General features: G+C 39.8%; 2 protein-coding genes across 5 annotated transcripts in view; both read left to right on the plus strand.

Moving 5' to 3' along the window:
* LOC112826779 (NEDD4-binding protein 2-like 2) overlaps positions 1-13,170 on the plus strand; it is a 111,759-nt gene extending 98,589 nt beyond the window's left edge. Inside the window, exon 11 of the transcript XR_012378826.1 lies at positions 13,043-13,170. The gene's annotated coding sequence lies outside the window, so the exon portion shown is untranslated. The remainder of the gene's footprint in view (positions 1-13,042) is intronic.
* N4BP2L1 (NEDD4 binding protein 2 like 1) overlaps positions 1-18,268 on the plus strand; it is a 28,910-nt gene extending 10,642 nt beyond the window's left edge. Inside the window, exons 2-5 of one of the 4 annotated variants that reach the window (XM_025875076.2) lie at positions 13,043-13,170; positions 13,481-13,569; positions 15,580-15,648; positions 16,614-16,813. In XM_025875076.2, the coding sequence (XP_025730861.1) occupies positions 13,043-13,170; positions 13,481-13,569; positions 15,580-15,648; positions 16,614-16,670 (343 nt within the window). In that variant the 3' untranslated portion in view covers positions 16,671-16,813. Of the gene's footprint in view, positions 1-13,042; positions 13,171-13,480; positions 13,570-15,453; positions 15,531-15,579; positions 15,649-16,613 lie in introns of all 4 variants that reach the window. The other 3 variants (XM_025875075.2, XM_025875078.2, XM_073894716.1) reach the window with 3 other exon arrangements.
* The last annotated feature ends 2,161 nt before the right edge of the window (positions 18,269-20,429 follow it).

Raw genomic sequence — 20,429 nt, forward strand, 5'->3', positions numbered from 1 at the left:
TTAGGATTTTTATGCTTTCAGGTGTTACATTCAGGTCTTTAATCCATTTTGAGTTTATTTTGTGTGTGGTGTAAGAAAGTGGCCCAGTTTCATTCTTTTGCATATGGCTCTCCAGTTTTCCCAGCACCATTTATTGAAGAGACTGTCTTTTCCCCATTGTTTATCTAGCCTCCTTTGTCTAGATAGACCATATACATGTGGGTTTATTTCTGGGCTCTTTATTCTGTTTCATTGATCTATGTGTCTATTTTGTGCCGGTACCATACTGTCTTGATAACTATAGCTTTCTAGTATAATTTGAAATCAAGGAGCATAATACGTCCAGCATTGTTCTTCTTTCTCAAGATTGCTTTTGCTATTTGGGGTCTTTTGTTGTTCCATATAAATTTTAGTATTATTTGTTCTAGTTCTGTGAAAAATACTATTGGTATTTTGATGAGGAATGCATTAAATCTGAAGATTGCTTTGGGTAGTATAGACATTTTGACAATATTAATTCTTCCAGTCCATGATCATGTTATATCTGTCAATTTATTTTTGTTATCTTCAATTTCTTTCATCAATAAAATCTTCTTACAGTTTTCAGAGTGCAGGTCTTTAACCTACTATGTTAAATTTATCCCTAGGTATTTTATTTTATTTTATTATTTTATTTTTATTATTTTTTGATGTAGTTTAAGATTGTTTTCTTCATTTCTCTCTCTGATAGCTCATTATTAGTATATAGAAATGCAACCAATTTCTGTATGTTACTTTTGTATTCTGGAACTTTACTGAATACATTTAATAGTTCTAATAGTTTTTTTGATGATCTTTAGGGTTTTCTGTATATAGTATCATGTCATCTGCAAATAGTGACAGTTTTAATTCTTCCTTACCAATTTGAATCAAGCCTTTTATTTCTTTTTTCTTGTCTGATTACTGTAGCTAGGGGTTCCAGTACTATGTTGAATAAAAGTAGCAAGAGTGGGCATCCTTATCTTGTTCTTCATCCTAGAGGAAAAGCTTTTAGCTTTTCACCATTGGACATGATGTTAGCTGTGGATTTGTCATACGTGGCTTTTATTATGGTGAGATACATTCCTTCTATAACCACTTTGTTGGGAGTTTTTAATCATAAATGGATGTTGAAGGTATGACCTAGGACAAGCACTGGAGTGAGACAAGGGCCACCCACAGTTTGGCCCTCCTGCTGCAGGCTCCCCCCCAACCACCCCTCTCACGCCTGCCTTGGGCCTGGACAATCCCACAGCATGATCTCCCTCCAGGACCCACATACCAGGCTTCCACTTCCAGCTGGGTTCTTGGCCTCATGGCTAGGACCCCAAGGAGGGCTGCTCAGACAAATGCCTAAAGGACCATGCTTGGGCCACAAAGGCTAGCTATTATGGTGTCTAGTGGCCAGGAGGATAAAAATGGATGTTGATTTTGTCAAGTGCTTTTTCAGCAACTATTTAGATGTTCATACGATTTTTATCCTTTGTTTTGTTAATGTGTATCACATTGATTTTTAAAAAGATTTTATTTATTTATTTGACAGAGACACAGCGAGAGAGGGAACACAAGCAAGGGGAGCAGGAGAGGGAGAAGCAGACCCCCCCACTGAGCAGGGAGCCCAAAGCAGGGCTCGATCCTGGGACCCTGGGACCATGACCTGAGCCAAAGGCAGACGCTTAACGACTGAGCCACGCAGGCGCCCTCACATTGATTTGCAGATGGTGTACCATCCTTGCATCCCTGGAATAAATTCCACTTGATCATGGTGTATGATCCTTTTAATGTAGTGTTGAATTTGATTTGCTAATATTTTTTTGAGGATCTTTGCATCTATGTTCATCAAGGATATTGGCCAAAATTTTCTTTCTTTTGTGGTGTCTTTCTCTGATTTTAGTATCAGGGTAATGCTGGCCTCATAAAATGAGTTTGGAATTGTTACTTCCTCTTCAGTTTTTTTTTTTTTTTTTTTAAGATTCTACTTATTTATTAGACAGAGAGAGAGAGCATGAGCAGGGGGAGCAGCAGAGGGAGAGGGAGAAAAGCAGGCTCCCTGTGGAGCAAGGAGCCGGATGTGGGGCTCAATCCCAGGACCCTGGGATCACGACCTGAGCCGAAGGCAGACACTTAACCGACTGAGCCACCCAAGTGCCCCTCCTTTTTGGTTTTTTGGAATAATTTGAGAAGGATAGGGACTAACTCTTCTTTAAATGTTTGGTAAAATTTACCTGTGAAGCTCTCTGGTCCTGGACTTTTGTTTTTTGGGAGTTTTAAAATTACTGATTCAGTTTCATTACTTGTAATTGATCTATTTAGATTTTCTATTTGTTCATGATTCAGTCTTGGAAGATTGTGTGTTTCTAGGAATTTGTCCATTTCTTCTGTTTTCCAGTTTGTTGGCATATAATTATTTGTGGTAGTCTCTCATAATTCTTCGTATTTCTGTGATATCAGTTGCAACTTCTCTTTAGTTTCTTATTTTATTTATTTGGGTCCTTTCTCTTTTTTTTCTTGCTGAGTCTTTTTTTCTTCATGAAGTTTATTGATTTTGTCTATCTTTTCAAAAAAATCAGCTATTAGTTTCATTGATCTTTTCTTTTGTCCTTTTTTTAGTCTCTATTTCATTGATTTCTGCTTGGATCTTTATTATTTCCTTCCTTCTGCTAACTTTGGGTCTTGTTTTTTCTCCTCTTTAGTTCTTTTAGGTATAAAGTGAGATTTTTGGGGGGATTTTTTTATTTCTTGAAGTAGGTCTGTATCACTATGAACATCCCTCTTAGAACAGCTCTTGCTATAGCCCATAGATTTGGAAAGTTGTGTTTCCATTTTAATTTGTCTGAGCTATTTTTTTATTTTCTTATTGGTGTGTTCATTGACACATTGAGTGTCATTTAGTAGCAGGTTGTTTAGTCTCCAAATGTTTGTGTTTTTTTCAGTTTTCTTTTTTTAATTGATTAGTGTCTCGTTTCATACCACTGTTATCAGAAAAGATGCTTGATATGACTTAAGTCTTCTTGAATTTATTGAGACTTGTTTTGTGGCCTAACATATAATCTATGTGTGACAGTGTTCCATGTGCACTTGAAGAGAATGTATATTCTGCAGTTTTTGGATGAAATGTTCTGTATATTAAGCCCATTAGGTCTACTATGTTGTTTAAGGCCAATGTTTCCTTATTGATTTTCTGCCTGGATGATCTCTTCATTGATGAAAGAGGGGCATTAAAGTCCCCAGTATTATTGTATTACTGTCAATTTCTCCCTTTTTGCCTGCAAATATTTGCTTTATCTGTTTAGGTGCTCCTATGTTGGATGCATAAATATTTACGAATGTTCTATCCTCTTCTTGGATTGACCCCTTTATCATTATGTAATGTCTTTTGTCATTTTTTTTTAAAGATTTTATTTATTTTTTAAGAGAGAGAACGAGCACGAGTGGGGGTGGGGAGGAGCAGAGAAAAAGCGACAAGCAGACTATGTGCTGAGCGCAGAGCCCAACATGGGGCTCGATCCTGTGACCCTGAGATCATAACCTGAGCTGAAATCAGGAGTTGGATGCTCAACTGACTGAGCCACCCATGTGCCCCCAGTCTTTGTTTTAAAGTTGGTTTTGTCTGATATGAGTATTGCTTTTCCAACTTTGTTTTCTTTTCCACTGGCATGGAATATCTTTTTCTATTTCTTCACTTTCAGTCTGTGTGTCATTAGAGCTGAAGTGAGTCTTAATTTCTTCATCTGTACCACAGGGCTTACTAACAGTATTTATCTCACAGGTCTATTTGAGCATTATATGAGAAATGTAAATCCATTAGAATAGTGTTGGAACAGAGTAAGCACTTAATAAATGTTAGCTATATTTGCTGATAATGGAGCACTACATATAGCAGTTAAAAGGAATGGACTAAGTCTATATATAAACATGAATAGATATAAAAATATACTTTATTTCATTCAACAAATATTTATTGTGTGCCTACTATATTCCAGGCAGTCTTCTAGGTACTTGAGAATAATTAGTGAACACAACAAAGATCCTACCCTCATGGACCTTGTATGCCAGAGGTAGGGAAGCAGTTGTAAAGTATAAAGAAATTATATATTATGTTAGAAGGGATAAGTGCCCTGGAAAAGGGAAAAGAGAAGTATAGTAAAGGTGTTGGGAATGCCAGAGTTAAGGGCAGGGGGTTAGTTGAATTTTAAGCCAACAAAACAAATATGAGAAAATGTTAACAATTATAGCTCCAGGTGGTAGGTATACAGATATTTATTATATTATTTTTCCTTTTCTATATATTTAAAGTGTTTTTCTTGAAAATTCCTCTCCATGCCATGAGATAAAAAAAAATAATAATAATAAGGAGTCTGAAATACGAAGGGAGTCAGCTAAGAAGCAGAAAAGAATTTAAAAGGAGCTAAATGAGAACTATTTTAAAAAAAGAATCCAAAGAAAATGTTGGACTTTTAGTCCATTAGAAATAGAGATGAATAGAATCACAATTCAGAAAATCAAAGAGTAATATAGAAGACACATGATAATAAATACAATCAAATAAAACCATAGTAAATATAACCAAAGCTACGATTACAGATAGAATAGCACATATTTCTGAGTTGAAGACCTAAACAAAAGTGATAAAAAGATAGTCAGTACTTAGACATATACTAGTAAGACTGTTGCAAAGCTATTATTAACTACTCCAACCTCCTTAGTTCCTTTTTGTTGGGTGTGGCAATGTGCCAACAATAAAACTACTTTTTCGGGGGGCGCCTGGGTGGCTCAGTCGTTAAGTGTCTGCCTTTGGCTCAGGTCATGATCCCAGGCTCCTGGGATTGAGCCCTGCATCGGGCTCCCTGCTCCACGGGGAGCCTGCTTCTCCCTCTCCCACTGCCCCTGCTTGGGTTCCCTCTCTCGCTGTGTCTCTCTGTCAAATAAATAAATAAAATCTTAAAAAAAAAGCAAACAACAACTACATTTTCAAGGCTCTCTTGCTGCTTTCCGCCATGTAGAATATGGATGTGAAAGCTGGAGCTGCAGGAGGAGGCACAGAATAGAGGAGGGAAGGAATGGAAGCCTCATGCTAAGAAAGGTGGAAGATACCTGGATTCACTGTTGACCTGGGTCCATGTGAAATCTCTGTATTTTTTGTATGTAATATATAAATTTTTAAAAGACACTGTTACCTGAGTTTTCTGCTAAATGCAATTAAACCCATTTCTAACTGAAACATTGTTGAACTATAAACATTTGTGGGAAAGGATTGTAATCCACTGGTTCTCATCCAGCCAAACTGCTCATGTGTGAAGACAATATAGGGTCTTTCTCAGACACACGAGAGCTCGCAAAGTATGTAACACCCACGTATCCCGACTCCGTGTAGATCTGAGGTAAAATTCAGGCAGCACAGCATTCACACTGTGTAAACCTGGACCAATTATTTAACCTCTTGAAGGTTTAGTTTCTTTATCTAAAAACTAGAGAAAATATTATTTACTCATAAGATTGTTATAAAGGTTAAGGAGAGATAATATATGCCAAGCCCCTTGTGTATGCTTAGCACTCTTGAAAAGAAAATCGATTGCAACAACCAAATTTAGCCCACCAGGAGAAGAATCAAAGACATCTTGAAAAGAATATCCTTGGGGTGCCTGGCTGGCTCAGTCCATAGAGCATGTGACTCTTGATGTCAGGGTCATGAGTTCAAGACTCATGTTGGGCATAGAGCCTACTTAAAAAAAAAATCCTTCTATGTGGTATCGGTCAAAAATGTCTCCTCAACAAAATAAGAAAATAAAAGTATAAATTGTATAAAGGAAAGATTCATAACTACTGGATATAATTTAAAAAGTAAGAAAATACTGGAAAAGAAGATAATGAAGAATTTATACATTAAGCTTAGTGGAACAAAACAAAAAGTCCAGTAACAGACCTAATTAGTTTATCATTTAGTATATTAAAAAAAAAGTATTTTAAAGCAATGGGGAATGGACAAAGTATTCAGTTAATGGGTTTGGGATAACCAGGTTCCCATGTGGAAAAAAAACCCAGTTAGATCCTTAACCAATACAGCATACCAAAATAAAATTTTAGATGAATTGGGGAGTACAATGTAATAGAACGAAGAGGAATATTTTCATAAACCCGGGGTGGGAAAGACTGTTATCAGAGGCAGAAAATAGAAAGTAAAAGATGGATACATATGACTAGAAAATTTCTAAAAATTTAGACTTCTATGTTAGAGTTTATCATAAACAAAATTTTTAAAAAATTTACATATTCAGTAAGGAGATAACGTTTATTAACAAAGGATATGAAAATGCAGTTCATAAAAGAATATTTCTAAATGATCAGCACATGTAAAAATCTTGCTGATAATCAAAGAAGTTGGTACAAAGTAAATGGTTAACTCTAGGGCACTGGAAAAGTAAGTTATGATACATCCAAGTGAATATTTATGTCATAATCATTAAAAATAATGTCATAGCAAGATATTTCATGAGTTGGGAAATAATTGCTTTGGAAGTAAGTTTGGTGAAAACTTGGTATGCTCTATATTATGTTTCTGTTTTTAATGTAACAAAACATCGGATAAAAAAGAAATTCTATCTACCTATCTACTCACCTACCTATCCTTCTGTCTCCTGGAAAGAAGATCAGAATGTTCATAATTATGTTTAGTTGGGGGAATATGGGAACCTCCCCTTTTTTGCAGTTTTCTGTTTAAAAATATTCTGCAGTGAATATATATTTCTTTGCTAATTAGGAAGGAAAAACAGTATTTTTAAGGTTTGTGTAGACAAGGACAGGAGCCAGCTTGAAGGGATACCTACCGGTGAAATTTGGGACAACTTGAGCATCATAAAGAATAAGGATGTTAAAGATTATTAAAAGGGAATGGGAGGGGCGCCTGGGTGGCTCAGTCGTTAAGCGTCTGCCTTTGGCTCAGGTCATGATCCCAGTGTCCTGGGATCGAGCCCCACATCGGGCTCCCTGCTCCACGGGAAGCCTGCTTCTCCCTCTCCCACTCCCCCTGCTTGTGTTCTCGCTGTCTCTCTGTCAAATAAATAAATAAAATCTTTAAAAAAAAAAGGGGGAAGGGGGAAGAAAGCTCCTCTTTACAAGACAATGCCACAAAGTAATAGAAGAAATTACATAATGAGAAAAATCAACATTCTGCAGTTCCTAATGTAATATTTGATTCAGGCAATGGTCAGCAATGAAAGTAAAGATCATTGAGGGAAAGGTTGGTGGGCAACAGGATCATTACATGGGGTCTCACAGTGTCACTGCCCACCCCCCCATCCCTGCCTTCTTGCCCTGATGTTATCTAATATATATATATTTTTTATTGTTATCTAATATTACAAGTGAAGCAATGTTCCTTTACAGAGGAGAGACCTGGCTGCCACCACCTTTTAGCCAAGTGACCAGAGGGAACATGATAGTACAGACTGTCATTATGTGCAAACAGAAGTATACAAACATTACCTCTGTACCTTCCTTCCAAAAATGTGTCACCTAGATCTAATCCTGAGGAAACCATCAGAAAAACTCAGAATGTGGGGTTTTCTAAAGCCAGCTGACCTGGACTCTTCAAAAAGGGAAACCAAAGAAGGCATGAGGACAGTTGTAGATTAAAAGACACCAAAGAGACATAAAACCAGATGCAGTATCAGAACTATGAAAGACACTATTAGGACCATCAGGGAAATCTAAAATTTTTAAATTTAAAAAATTCTATTAACATTAGCTATTATAAATTAGTGTTCATTTTCTAGATGTGCCCGTGTTATTGTAGTTATGTAGGAGAATGTCCTTGTCCATAGGAGATGCTTGACTAGGAATTTAGGAGCCAAGTGTCACAATGTCTGCAAGTTAGTTTTTGAATGGTTCGTTAACAGTTCGTATGTGAGAGAGAAAATAAATGAGGCCAAATGTTGACAACTGGTGGCTGGAGATGAAGGGTAAGCAATGTTGATTGAATTATTGTTTCGACTCATTTCTAAGGGTTTGAACATCTAAATATGAAATGTAATGGAGGGAAGTTCAGGTGGAAATAAAAAGGAGAGAGAGGAGTGAAATACAGGAGACATAAGGGCCATGGCATCCGGGTACAATGTGTGGATCTTGTTGGCTCTCACTTCCAACTAATCAACCCTAGGGACACATTTATGAGAGAATCCGGGAAATCTGAACACTGGTGGGATGTTTGGTGAAATGAAGTATGAAGCAGGTGAAACGAGATCGGCTATAATTGGTTTTTTTTTTTTTTTTTTTGAGAGAGTGAGCACGTGTGCTGGAGGGAGGGGCAGAGGCAGAGAGAGAGAGAGAGAGAGAGAATCTTAAGCAGGTTCCACCCCCAACACGGAGCCCTCTGCGGATCTTGATCTTGATCTCACAATGCTGAGATCATGACCTGAGCCAAAATCAAGAGTCAGATGCTTTACCAACTGAGCCACCCAGGCGCCCTTGCTGTGATAATTATTGAACCTGGGTCATGGGTCCATAGGGAGTGATTGTATTATCCTGTCTACTTTTGCATGTTGGGAAACTTCCATAGAAAAGTTGGGGGTGCAACTCAAAATTACATAGTAACGTTGGACTTTGTCAGGGAGTGAGTGACCAATAGATATCTAAATATGTTCCCATGGGTATACATAAGAATTACACAGAAGAGTGGTAAGTTGTGAAATCAAGATTAGTACCCGAATTTCTCTCATAGCAGTGATTTTAAGTGAGTTGCATGGGAGGGGGGAGCTGTGGTAGTGAAGGTTACATGGAAGTAATTGTCTTTCTATTTTTTTCCTTTTCTCTTATTTTTATCCTCTCAATTTCCCCAGTGCATGAGGCTCTTGACCACCATAAAGAAAGCTAGAGCTGATGCATTGTCTTCATTACTTCTGAAGCTGATGGAATGGTATTTATTGCTTCCACCTAAGTTTGAGAAATTCAAGATTTGTCTATTTCATCAGTTCTTATGTAGCTAGGAGAGCTTTTATTGTCCTGCAGATTCCAGATGCTACTGTACCTGCCAGTGCTAATTTAACATTCAGCTGAAGATAAACACAAGGTTTCGAAAGGAATGATCATTCAGGACGATCATACAAACCTCCTACTCCCCCCAGCCTCCCCAGGATCCGTGAGAGCTGTAAAGGTGAAAAACACTCATATTTTTGCATGCCTGTTGGTTAGGAGGACCAGTTAGGCTACAGTCAGATATCTCTTAGGGAATGATGAGCAGGTGGTCTAGCCCCATGGTGGCCCTGAACAATTTAGCTTTGACTCTAAGGCAGAATTTTACAATTAAGGAGGGCAGTAGTTTCTTCGTTGTGCGTGTGTTTTCTTTTCTTTCTTTTTTATTTTTTAAGATTTTATTCATTTGAGAGAGAGACAGAGAGAGCACACAAGCAGGGGGGAGAGGCAGAGGGAGAAGTAGGCTCCCTGCTGAGCCAGCCAGGAGCCTGATGTGGGGCTTGATCCCAGGACCTGGAGATCATGACCTGAGCCAAAGGCAAACACCCAACCATCTGAGCCACCCAGGCACCCCTGTGTTTTGTTTTCTAAAAGGAAATAGGATTGAAATAAAATGTGAATTGGATACTCATGTCTTAAAGCTTTTTTAAAGGAAACATTAGAGAGTGAGAATATTAACTTCCACTAGATAATATAAGCCATAAAGAGGAAAACAAGAGTAGACAAGCCTATGTACAGGAGAAGAAAAATTCAACTCTGAAAATGGTAAAAGACCACAATGAAACCTATGAATGGCAGACTTAATAGGAAAACAAACAAGATTTAGAAGGGATATCAAATCTGGGACAAAAAAAAAAAACCCCAAAAACCTCTTGGAACCAATATCCATAACTTTGCTTAACTTAGTATATACAGAGATAAGGAAAATAAGTTATACCCTACTATTTAGCCTCTGAATGCAGTTTTTATTATTTAGACTAGGTAACACTGATGAAAATACTTTAGAAACTCTAAAATATTCACAAATATAAAATACACATGCACTTAGTGCTTCCTTTAGATTTTTTTCTAAGGTGTCATCATAATAACTGTTTGCCTTGGAGGTTAAAGTTTGGACTTACGATTTGGGCTTTTCAGTTTGAGTATCTTTAAAGTCAAATAAAAGACATGTACATGGAAAGGAGGCAGATTTGTTTCATCAAATCTCCTTTATACTTTTGTGTCACGCTGTATCCGTGGTGGAGTTTAAGTGGCTACATTTCCTTGCCACCTCTCCTGTGGTTTAGTTCCCTCCACTTTCACTGGGGGCCAGCACAGCGACTCGCTTTGACCAGCAGAACGTGGTGGAAGCCTAGCAGCTTGCACTCCTGCCCTCTGAACTACCGCGGCTGGTGAAGAGGCCTGGGTTAACCCCCCTGAGGCTGAGAAACCACAGGGGCTGAGAGGCGGGCCGGCAGTCAGCAGACTCCTGAATGGAGGAGGCCCGCGGAGACCACCTAGCGCCTCCCCTGTTAGAGGACTGTGGCTGCACGAACGGTCCCAGGCCCGTCCCAGGCAGGACGGGCAGGACTGCCCCCATGCGCCCAACCCAAACTGCCGATCCATGAACTCAGTTCATTACCTTTCCCGGCAACAGGCTTCCTGGGATGGGAGCACCATCATGAATCACTTTGATCATCTGTTCCCACTTTAAACACCCCACATCCCTTTGGTGATCTCTTCTCATGTCACACGGTGTCCATGCTTTTCAGACCTTACACTGACCTGGTCACTCTTCTCTGGACATAGTCCAGCTTGCCAAATCTCTCTTTACATTGTGTAGCACTCAGAACGGAAAACTGCTGCAAATACGATTTGCCCCTTTTACCTGCTCTGGTTCTTTCCTAGAGCTCCTTTCTCATAACAAGACCCCGAAACAGGAGCTTTACCTCTCGTGCTTTTAACCCCCTCCCCCAGCGGCAGAATTTTCTCACGTCTCAGGATCCAAGTCCACTGGTGTCGCCTTTATAATGCTTCCCTGTCTGAACTGTTCCCGACCCCAAAGTCTCTTCTCCTTCATCCGTACAGCTCTTTACACTGAGTGTTAGGTCCGCTGTGTCTGGCTCCTTGGCTAGGCTCTGAATTCCTTGAAAACAGCTATTTTGTTTTCTTTTTGTACCTTAACACTTCACCCAGTACTTGGCATATATTAAATGCTTAGTAAATGTTTAATGAGTTGGATAATTATCTAATATTCTCTGGGTATTAAAATACATTATCTTCTCGTCTACATTTTTCCACAAGGCCATTAAGAGAGACCATCAGATTCCTGTCTAAATCAAGATGTAAGATTATGTCCATTGAATTTTTCCCTGTTTACCAACTCAGTCCATCAGCTATGGTGCTGCTTTCTTTTTAAATGCTGTCAAGCCTGCTGAAGAATTTTGACAGAAATGTTTGTTTCCTGTTTCTGGAATGTGTTCACTCATTCTTGAACATTGAGGCGTTTGCTTTATTTTGGTTTTTCATCTCTTTCATTCACAGCCATACGAATTCACTTGCAGTAATTTCAAGATTACATACACACTCCGGCGTATTTTACTACTGTGGCACATCAACAGTTGGGGTTGGTAAATTTGATCTCATGCGTTATAACTATTAATACACTAATAGTACTTTACATTGTTAAAGTGCCTCACCATTTGCAAAATGTTTCCCCAGATCTGATCTCATCTGCGCCTCACGCGAATGATAGGTAGGTGGGTAGGTAGTGATGCTTATCTGTGGTTTTCGGTCAGGGAAATAGCTTAGAGAGAGAGGTCACCTGACTGGGTAGAGAGTCAAGAATTGAACCCAAGCCTTTCAGAGCAATTTAGAAGCTTGTTTAGGATCTGGGCTCTGGTGCCTTATGCGCATTCTGCTCAGTCCTGGTTAAAGAGAGCTTTTCTCACGGAGAAGGACAAACACACACCACCAGTTGAACAGCTCTGCTTTCTCCGTGCGTTTCCTGTTCTTGTCATTCTCCAACCTTTTTTCCTCCAAGCTTTTTCCTTTTTATTCTCCCCTACCCGGCTTTGTGTTCTGAGCATACCCGTTTGGTCATACGTTCTGCTTGCCTGCGGAATTTGTTTTGGTGCTGCAGGGACGAAGGAAAGGAACGGACACTCGTGCCGGGCGCTGCACCCGTGACTCCCCATGTTATTGGATCAGTGTGGTGACCTAGCAGGACAGGTGAAATCATCCTTTGTTTCTACAGATGACGAGAGGAGGCTCAGAGATTTACGCAGTTACTACCTACCATCACATCCATCTCCCCCCAAGTTGTCTCAATAAAGATTTCAAGTGGAAATATCTGCCCTCGGAAGTGATTTTGTGCAGAATTTAATATGCTTTTTTGTTGGTTTTGTTTTGTTTTAAAGGGGGCACACCATGATGGTTTTCCTTTTTTCTGTGATATTTTCGTATTTCGAGAGTGTGGGAGTTTAGGAAGTCCTGGGGAAGGCCGGCTGTACCTCTTGCCTTCCAGTGTGGTTGTTCCCGTTTGGTGTGGGTCACTGTTAAGATGTAAACTGTTACCTGGATAAGGGTTGCGCACCCATGCAGCCCTGTTATCCACCTCTCATACCTCAGCAAGAATTAGTGTCTCAGATGGGTCATTACAGAGACCAGAGCTCCAAGGAGCTGGAACCCGGGACAGGTGAAAGATGGGGGGAAAGGGCCAGGCTGCCACCTGGGGGCTGGCATGGGGGGCGGGTCTGGGGGGAGTGCACTGGTGCATCCCTGCGCAACAGGCAATGAGGACTGGTGCCCACGAGGAGGCTGTCGTCACACCTTCTCCTTAACCTCCCGATCTAGAGTCAGTCTTGGTGCTGCGGAAGTCAATGCGGTGACCACACTTCTGCGTTTTAGGAGTTGGGCCGCACACACAGCCTCCACCTTCTAGAGATGATAAGCATCTCTCTCTTTAAATTGAATTTCAACAACACGCAACCTGGTGGCCTCATAATTACAAACTGCTAAATGTTAGAGATGGAAGGAAATAATCTCTATAATGACTGTGCTTAGTCATAAAGCAATCTCTTATTTCCCCACTTTCTAGACAATTGCAACACGACTTTCCCAGGGCCCTGATTTTCAGCACGGATGATTTTTTCTTCAGGGAAGATGGTGCCTATGAGTTCAATCCTGACTTCCTGGAGGAAGCGCATGAGTGGAACCAGAAAAGAGGTGACAAATTCCTTTCCAAATTCCCCGGGAAATCCTATCGTGCACATAGGTAGTAGCTGCTGCAGAATGAATACATTTTCTAGAAGGAGCGTAATCAAAAGTTCTGCCATTTCCCCCCCTAAACAGAATGTCAGAACATAACCTCCCTAGATTCCAGGAAAAAGAAAATGATTGGTAATGGGTTCTGAAATATGTGGCACTAAAGTTGTGTAATGAGAACAGCTGTGATAAAAAAAATAACAAAATATGGAGTACACTCACCCTTCTGATTGTTGCATGTTGTTCACTGTTCTGTAACATTGTGTTGCAGCCAGAAAAGCAATGAGGAATGGCATATCCCCCATTATTATTGATAATACCAACCTCCACGCCTGGGAAATGAAGCCCTATGCAGTCATGGTAGGAAGAAGCATCATTCCGAATTTTCAGTTACGGACATTTTGTGAGAAAGTTGCAACATTTGTTCTTTCCTCTTCTTCTGATCTGCCATGATCTCATCTTTATTAATCGTAGCTCTCTCAGGGTGCAGGTAAAGAGGTTTAATTTTAGTGTTTCTCGGTTGTTCAATGGCTGAAATTTGCTGAGATGCTAATTATCACATCAGGGTACGTTTTTAAATTGTCCTTGGTCTGAATTCTTGATAGTTTTTCTGTCTTGATTGTTTCCCAAGGGGAGACAAACATGCCCAGGAGCACCCTCTGAGACTTACACAGAAATACTGGTTGGATGACGCTACTAGCGGAGTGGTTGATAATAATAAGCCCCTTCTGTCTTTGGCAAGCCAGGGATTTCAGCGCTGGGTGGTATTGGTGCGGGAGAGTCTGGGGCAACTTTTTTTTGGTTTAAAAACAGATTGAGAATTAGCACTCTAACCCTATTCGGATACTAGAATATAAATATACAAAGATAACAACTCGGCTCTCTGTTGTCAGAATAGGAAAGAACAGTAAGATGAATAAAACATTGTGCATATTTTTAATTTTGAAATATGTCTGAAAAAAAATCAGATCTCTTATGGTAGTAAGTTTTCACTTCCTATTGGGTATATAGACAGGAGAAAAGATCCTGAAACACACAGGGCAGGAAGAAGATAGCTGAGTAGTCTGATTTTGTCACACACAATCCCCACTTGGCTAACTGTAAAGGGAATATCTCCAAAACGGGGCTTGTGACTTCTTTTTAATTTGGGGGCAAACTAGCTTCTATACAGGTACGCTTTTCTCGAACTGTATGTCCATTAGGTTTACTTGGGCCCAGCCTGTGGGACTTTGGGTTCGCGAGTAGGAAGGAATGAACATCAGCTTTGTGGTTACTTCAGTTCATGGACCAAGAATCCACTTGGGAGAGAAATGAACAGGGACATGAGTAGTCTAATCAAGGCACAACTCAAAACCAAGAGTTAGCGGGAGAGTGGCTTAAGGGAAGACATTTTACTTTTTTATTTTTTATTATCTGGAATGTACAATCTTTTTCAGCCATCCACAGCTATTAGTAAGACCCAGAAATTAGATATTTTCCACTTATGATATTTGAATCCTTCTCTAATTAGAGGGGTCCATCTCAAGAATGAAGAGGAAATCTTTTTACTTTGCTCTTTTCGTTCTGTATTTTAGAACATAATAAACAATAGTGATAATAAAGTTCAGATTTTGAGATAAAAAAAGTAGTAGCCAATTTATGAATGCAAAGAATATTTGGATGTTTATATGGAAACTGTAATCATTTTCTAAACTCGAGGAAAATGGGGCACAGTGCACTGGGCCAAACTGTGTTGCATAGAGGGGAAAGCTCCCTTTGGTGGGAAGAGTTTGTAAAGAGTATGGGAAAATCACTTTTATTTCATAAGCTCTGTTCCTGTGGCACCCTGACTTTCTAACCAAGGTGTGAGGGATGGGACAGGGCATTTGACAGAAGAAACTATGCTAATCATATAAGGGACTTTGAGAAGCCACTGAATGTATTTCTCATACCTGTGAATAGGATATTTAAAACTAGTCCAGCTATCTATTTTTTAAAAATGTCCCAAAACAAAGAACCGTTATAATTTTCCTACATAGTAGATAAAATGGACCAAAATTTATCATTGGGAGCCATAATATAATCTGAGAGTGGCTAAGCATGGAAATGAACCAACTGTACTTATTAAGATAAACTCAGGCCTTGGATTACTGGTAAAACAGAGGAATTGTAGAAAGGATTTGTAGTAAATGTGAAATGGCAGCATAAACATTCCCAAACATACATACCATGTCTTCAATGTTTTATGTACTTTTGAAAAATCAGGCACTTGAAAATAACTATGAAGTTATATTCCGAGAACCTGACACTCGCTGGAAATTCAACGTTCAAGAGTTAGCAAGGTACTTCTTTGTTTTTCTAGTTCCTCATTATGTATCCTGCTATTTTCAGGTATTTCAGACCGAACAAAAGAATCTTTTCAGGCTGGAAATGGACATGGTAGTTTTCAGGCCAGAAATGGTAATTCTTGGAAATTGATAACTTTGGAATTATTAATGTGAAGACTTTAGTTTTGGGTCAGTTTTCTAATATAATGCTAAATGCTAAACCTTGGCTTGGACTTGGTCCTTTTAAAGGACACATATAACTTTCTGCTGAAATGCTTCTTCATTAATGAGCGTTTGAAAGCACTGTTCTCTGCATGGGATTGCACATGTCAGTGGTGTTTCTGCATTTAGGCTAAATCTTTAAAGGTCTTTAGATGTTGAACAGTCTGTGGTTCATTTATGGTCTAGATGCTGCTTCTAATTTATAAAGCAATACATGTCCAAGTAATACTAACTTGTTGACTGAGTGCATGAGTTCTGATATTCACTATGTGTTACTAGATGATGCCAGTGATTTAAAGTAACCAGTGAGATCAGAATTTACTTTTTAGGAATAAGGCTAGTTCATTCTATGGTTACAAGCAGACAGCGTTTCCAAAGTGGGTCTGTGGCCCAGCCTCCTCAGGATTGCCTGAGGGGGTTGTTGAAATCCTAGTTCATGGGCCCCATTCCATTGTGGGGAATCTCTGGTAATTGCATTTTGAACTATATCCCCAGTGGTTTCTCATGCCCACTTGAATTTAAGATTATTTTAATTAGCATCTAGAAGTACCTAGGACTGACTGACATGAATTGATTATAGAGATATGCATGATTAACAGGCAAATATACAATAAAAAGATCTCACGGTGTTCTTTTACGTCTTGAAGCACAGAATTGAGACTTCCAGAAACAAAGCATCGGTGAAGGTCTTGCCCTTTGCTAGGTTCAGGGCGGCATGCAAAACAGGAGTGGAGCCTGAAAGAGAACTCCTTAAGGGGACCTCACGCTTCTGTGAGAGTTAAGTCCTGAGACAAGGGAGTGCATCTCTAAGTAAAATGCAAGTAATTCCTTTTGATAGGCTGCCTTAAGTAAATGTTTGCATTTGTTCCCACGTAGAAGAAACATTCATGGAGTCCCAAGAGAAAAAATACACCGAATGAAGGAGCGGTATGAACATGATGTTACCTTTCACAGCGTGCTTCACGCCGAAAAGCCCAGCAGAATGAACAGAAACCAGGACAGGAATAACGCGTCCCCTTCCAACGGCGCACGTTACTGGAATCCCTACGCAGAGTTTCCCAACCGGAGGGCTCCTGGGGGCTTCACACACGAGGGCTCCTGTAACAGAAGAGGCGGTTGTCACCATGGATATTAGAAGCCTGTCTGACAGGCATTCGAAATTTTCCTAAATCAGTTTTTACTGCCAATTTTGGTATTTATTCTTTGTTCGGTTTTCGTCAAAGCTCTAATTCCAGTGTAAATAGTCCGACCTGAAAGTTTTTGAGCAGAAGCCATTATACTTCATCTTCGCCGAGCATTTGTTAAAGTGATCCTGTATGCATGGTCCGACGCTGGGAATTCGGCCGCTTTGATTGTAAACAGAGTTCCTTTCTCTAGGGAAGCCAGAGATTGGAAACTGAAACCTGAGAACGTACCCAAGCACAGAATCAGTCACCTAAGTCCGAGATGTAGAAGCTTCAGTACCACTTTCTCTGAAGAAATCTATTTTTCCAGGAAATTCATCTCCATCAGGAAAGTTGGAAAGGTGGGGGAGAAGTGGGAGGCAGGAAAAACGGTGCCGTTGCTACTCTGAGAATCTGTGTATCCTCCAAATGTGCGAGGTGTGGCTGTCAGGATGATACTGATTTTCCTTTAGAACGCACATGCCAGAGAGCATACACCTAAGGGAATGTTGTCCTTCAAAGTAGACCCTTGGGGAATTACTCCTCTATTCTAGTGATGTGTTATTGTTAAAGAGGTCTGTCGGATCCTTCTTTTAAAAATTTTTTTGGAGACAGCAAGAGCGGGAGAGCGAGAATGGGGGAGAGGGAGAGGGGGAGGGAGAGAGGATCCTAAGCAGGCTCCTCGCTCAGCAGGGAGCCCACTGCGGGGCTTGATCTCACCACCCTGAGATAGGACCCGAGCTGAAATCAAGACTCAGGTGCCCAACCAACTGAACCACCCACGTGCCCCTATCGAATCCTTAACAGCCCTACAAGCTACTGAGGAAAATCAGTGTCATTACTTAAAGTCACATCTTGGTTTTAAATTACCACTTTATTGAATAAGTTTAACCTAACTTTTGGCTGTTGTGCTAATAGTGTAAATTAAAGAAGCCTGACTTTATAAAGCACCAATTTTTAAGAGTTAAAGTTTTTAAAATTATGCCTGTTAATAGACATGTGTGTGATCACTTGGCTGCCCAAATGTTTGGGAGTGCAAGGAATTAAACATCCCAAGATAGAAATCATACAGGGCTATGTCTAAGCCATGCCCATTGGAAGATGACCAGTCTTGGTGTTTTATGTGGCATTAAGACAAAGTTCTGCCACAACTCTGGAATGTCCCTCTTATGCCGATACTGAATCTATGATTCCAAATTAAATCTCAGCAGGTTAGAATCACATTTGGTGTGAGACCATGATTAAGTAAGACCATGTAGGATGTATGCTTTATTTCTTGTTGGCCAACAGCTTCTTTCTAATGTTCTGTGAAATATTAAGTGTCCTATATAATGGTGCTTTTATGGCTATTAAAAATTATATATGGTATTGCTTTCTATGGATTTGTCACTGAATCTAAACATTTTTTGGACCAATGATATAAAAAAGTTATTCCCCTAAATCCCATAGAATTCTACCATATTAAGAACCAGTTTTTCTTTTTCTTTTTTAAAAAATTTTTTATTGTTATGTTAATCACCATATATTACATCATTTGTTTTGGTGTAGTGTTCCATGATTCATTGTTTGTTCATAACACCCAGTGCTCCATGCAGAATGTGCCCTCTTTAATACCCATCACCAGGCTAACCCATCCCCCTACCCTCCTCCCCTCTAGAAACCTCAGTTTGTTTTTCAGAGTCCATCATCTCTCCTGGTTCGTCTCCCCCTCTGACTTACTCCCCCCTTCATTCTTCCTCTCCTGCTATCTTCTTCTTTTTCTTTTTTCTTAAAATATGTTGCGTTATTTGTTTCAGAAGTACAGATCTGTGATTCAACAGTCTTGCACAATTCACAGCGCTCACCGTAGCACATACCCTCCCCAATGTCTATCACCCAGCCACCCCATCCCTCCCACCCCCGACCACTCCAGCAACCCTGTTTGTTCCTGAGATTAAGAATTCCTCCTATCAGTGAGGTCATATGATACATGTCTTTCTCTGATTGACTTATTTCACTCAGCATAACACCCTCCAGTTCCATCCACGTCGTTGCAAATGGCAAGATCTCATTCCTTTTGATGGCTGCATAATATTCCATTGTGTATATATACCACATCTTCTTTATCCATTCATCTGTCGATGGACATCTTGGCTCTTTCCACAGTTTGGCTATTGTGGACATTGCTGCTATAAACATTGGGGTGCACGTACCCCTTCGGGTCCCTACATTTGTATCTTTGGGGTAAATACCCAGTAGTGCAATTGCTGGATCGAATGGTAGCTCTAATTTCAACTGTTTGAGGAACCTCCATACTGTTTTCCAGAGGGGTTGAATCAGCTTGCATTCCCACCAACAGTGTAGGAGGGTTCCCCTTTCTCCACATCCCCGCCAACATCTGTCATTCCCTGACTTGTTAATTTTAGCCATTCTGACTGGTGTGAGGTGGTATCTCATTGAGGTTTTGATTTGGATTTCCCTGATGCCGAGCAATGTTGAGCACTTTTTCATGTGCCTGTTGGCCATTTGGATGTCTTCTTTGGAAAAATGTCTGTTCATGTCTTCTGCCCATTTCTTGATTGGATTATTTGTTCTTTGGGTGTTGAGTGTGATAAGTTCTTTATAGATTTTGGATACTAGCCCTTTATCTGATATGTCATTTGCAAATATTTTCTCCCATTCTGTTGGTTGTCTTTTGGTTTTGTGGACTGCTTCTTTTGCTGTGCAAAAGCTTTTTATCTTGATGAAATCCCAATAGTTCATTTTTGCCCTGGCTTCCCGTGCCTTTGGTGATGTTTCTAGGAAGAAGTTGCTGTGGCTGAGGTTGAAGAGGTTGCTACCTGTGTTCTCCTTTAGGATTTTGATGGACTCCTGTCTCACGTTTAGGTCTTTCAACCATTTGGAGTCTATTTTTGTGTGTGGTGTAAGGAAATGGTCCAGTTTCATTCTTCTGCATGTGGCTATCCAATTTTCCCAACACCATTTGTTGAAGAGACTTGTCTTTTTTCCATTGGACATTCTTTCCTGCTTTGTCAAAGATAAGTTGACCATAGAGTTGAGGGTCCATTTCTGGGCTCTCTATTCTGTTCCATTGATCTATGTGTCTGTTTTTGTGCCAGTACAAGAACCAGTTTTTCTATATCTTAAACTTATTTACCAGTCTCCTCTAATAAACAGGAGACATAAAGACAAAAGCAACCTTATATTTTATATGCTGAAATTATTTGATCTCTGCACATTAGAAAGACTATTACTTTAACATTTCAATACCTGACACGACTGAAATCTTACCGCTATGTAACCAGTATGAAGTGGCCCCAGGTTTAGATCCAGAGCTTTTAAAGAGCTCAGAAGAGTAGTGTCCCTGTTTCTTTTTTTTTTTTTTCCTTATATGACACCTGAAATACTTGGTTTGGAAACATAAAAAGAATTGATTAAATGCTGCCAGCTTTATCCCGGTAGAAGTGATCTATTTTTTCTCTTAATTCGTATGTGATTTTTTGAACACTCAACTTTAGCTTGTAGTGTTTTGTATTACTAACCTTTGCAT

Source organism: Callorhinus ursinus, unplaced genomic scaffold (assembly GCF_003265705.2).
Source record: "Callorhinus ursinus isolate GAN/ISIS: 27379988/994484 unplaced genomic scaffold, GSC_fseal_2.0 scaffold7, whole genome shotgun sequence".
Classification (NCBI taxonomy): domain Eukaryota; kingdom Metazoa; phylum Chordata; class Mammalia; order Carnivora; family Otariidae; genus Callorhinus; species Callorhinus ursinus.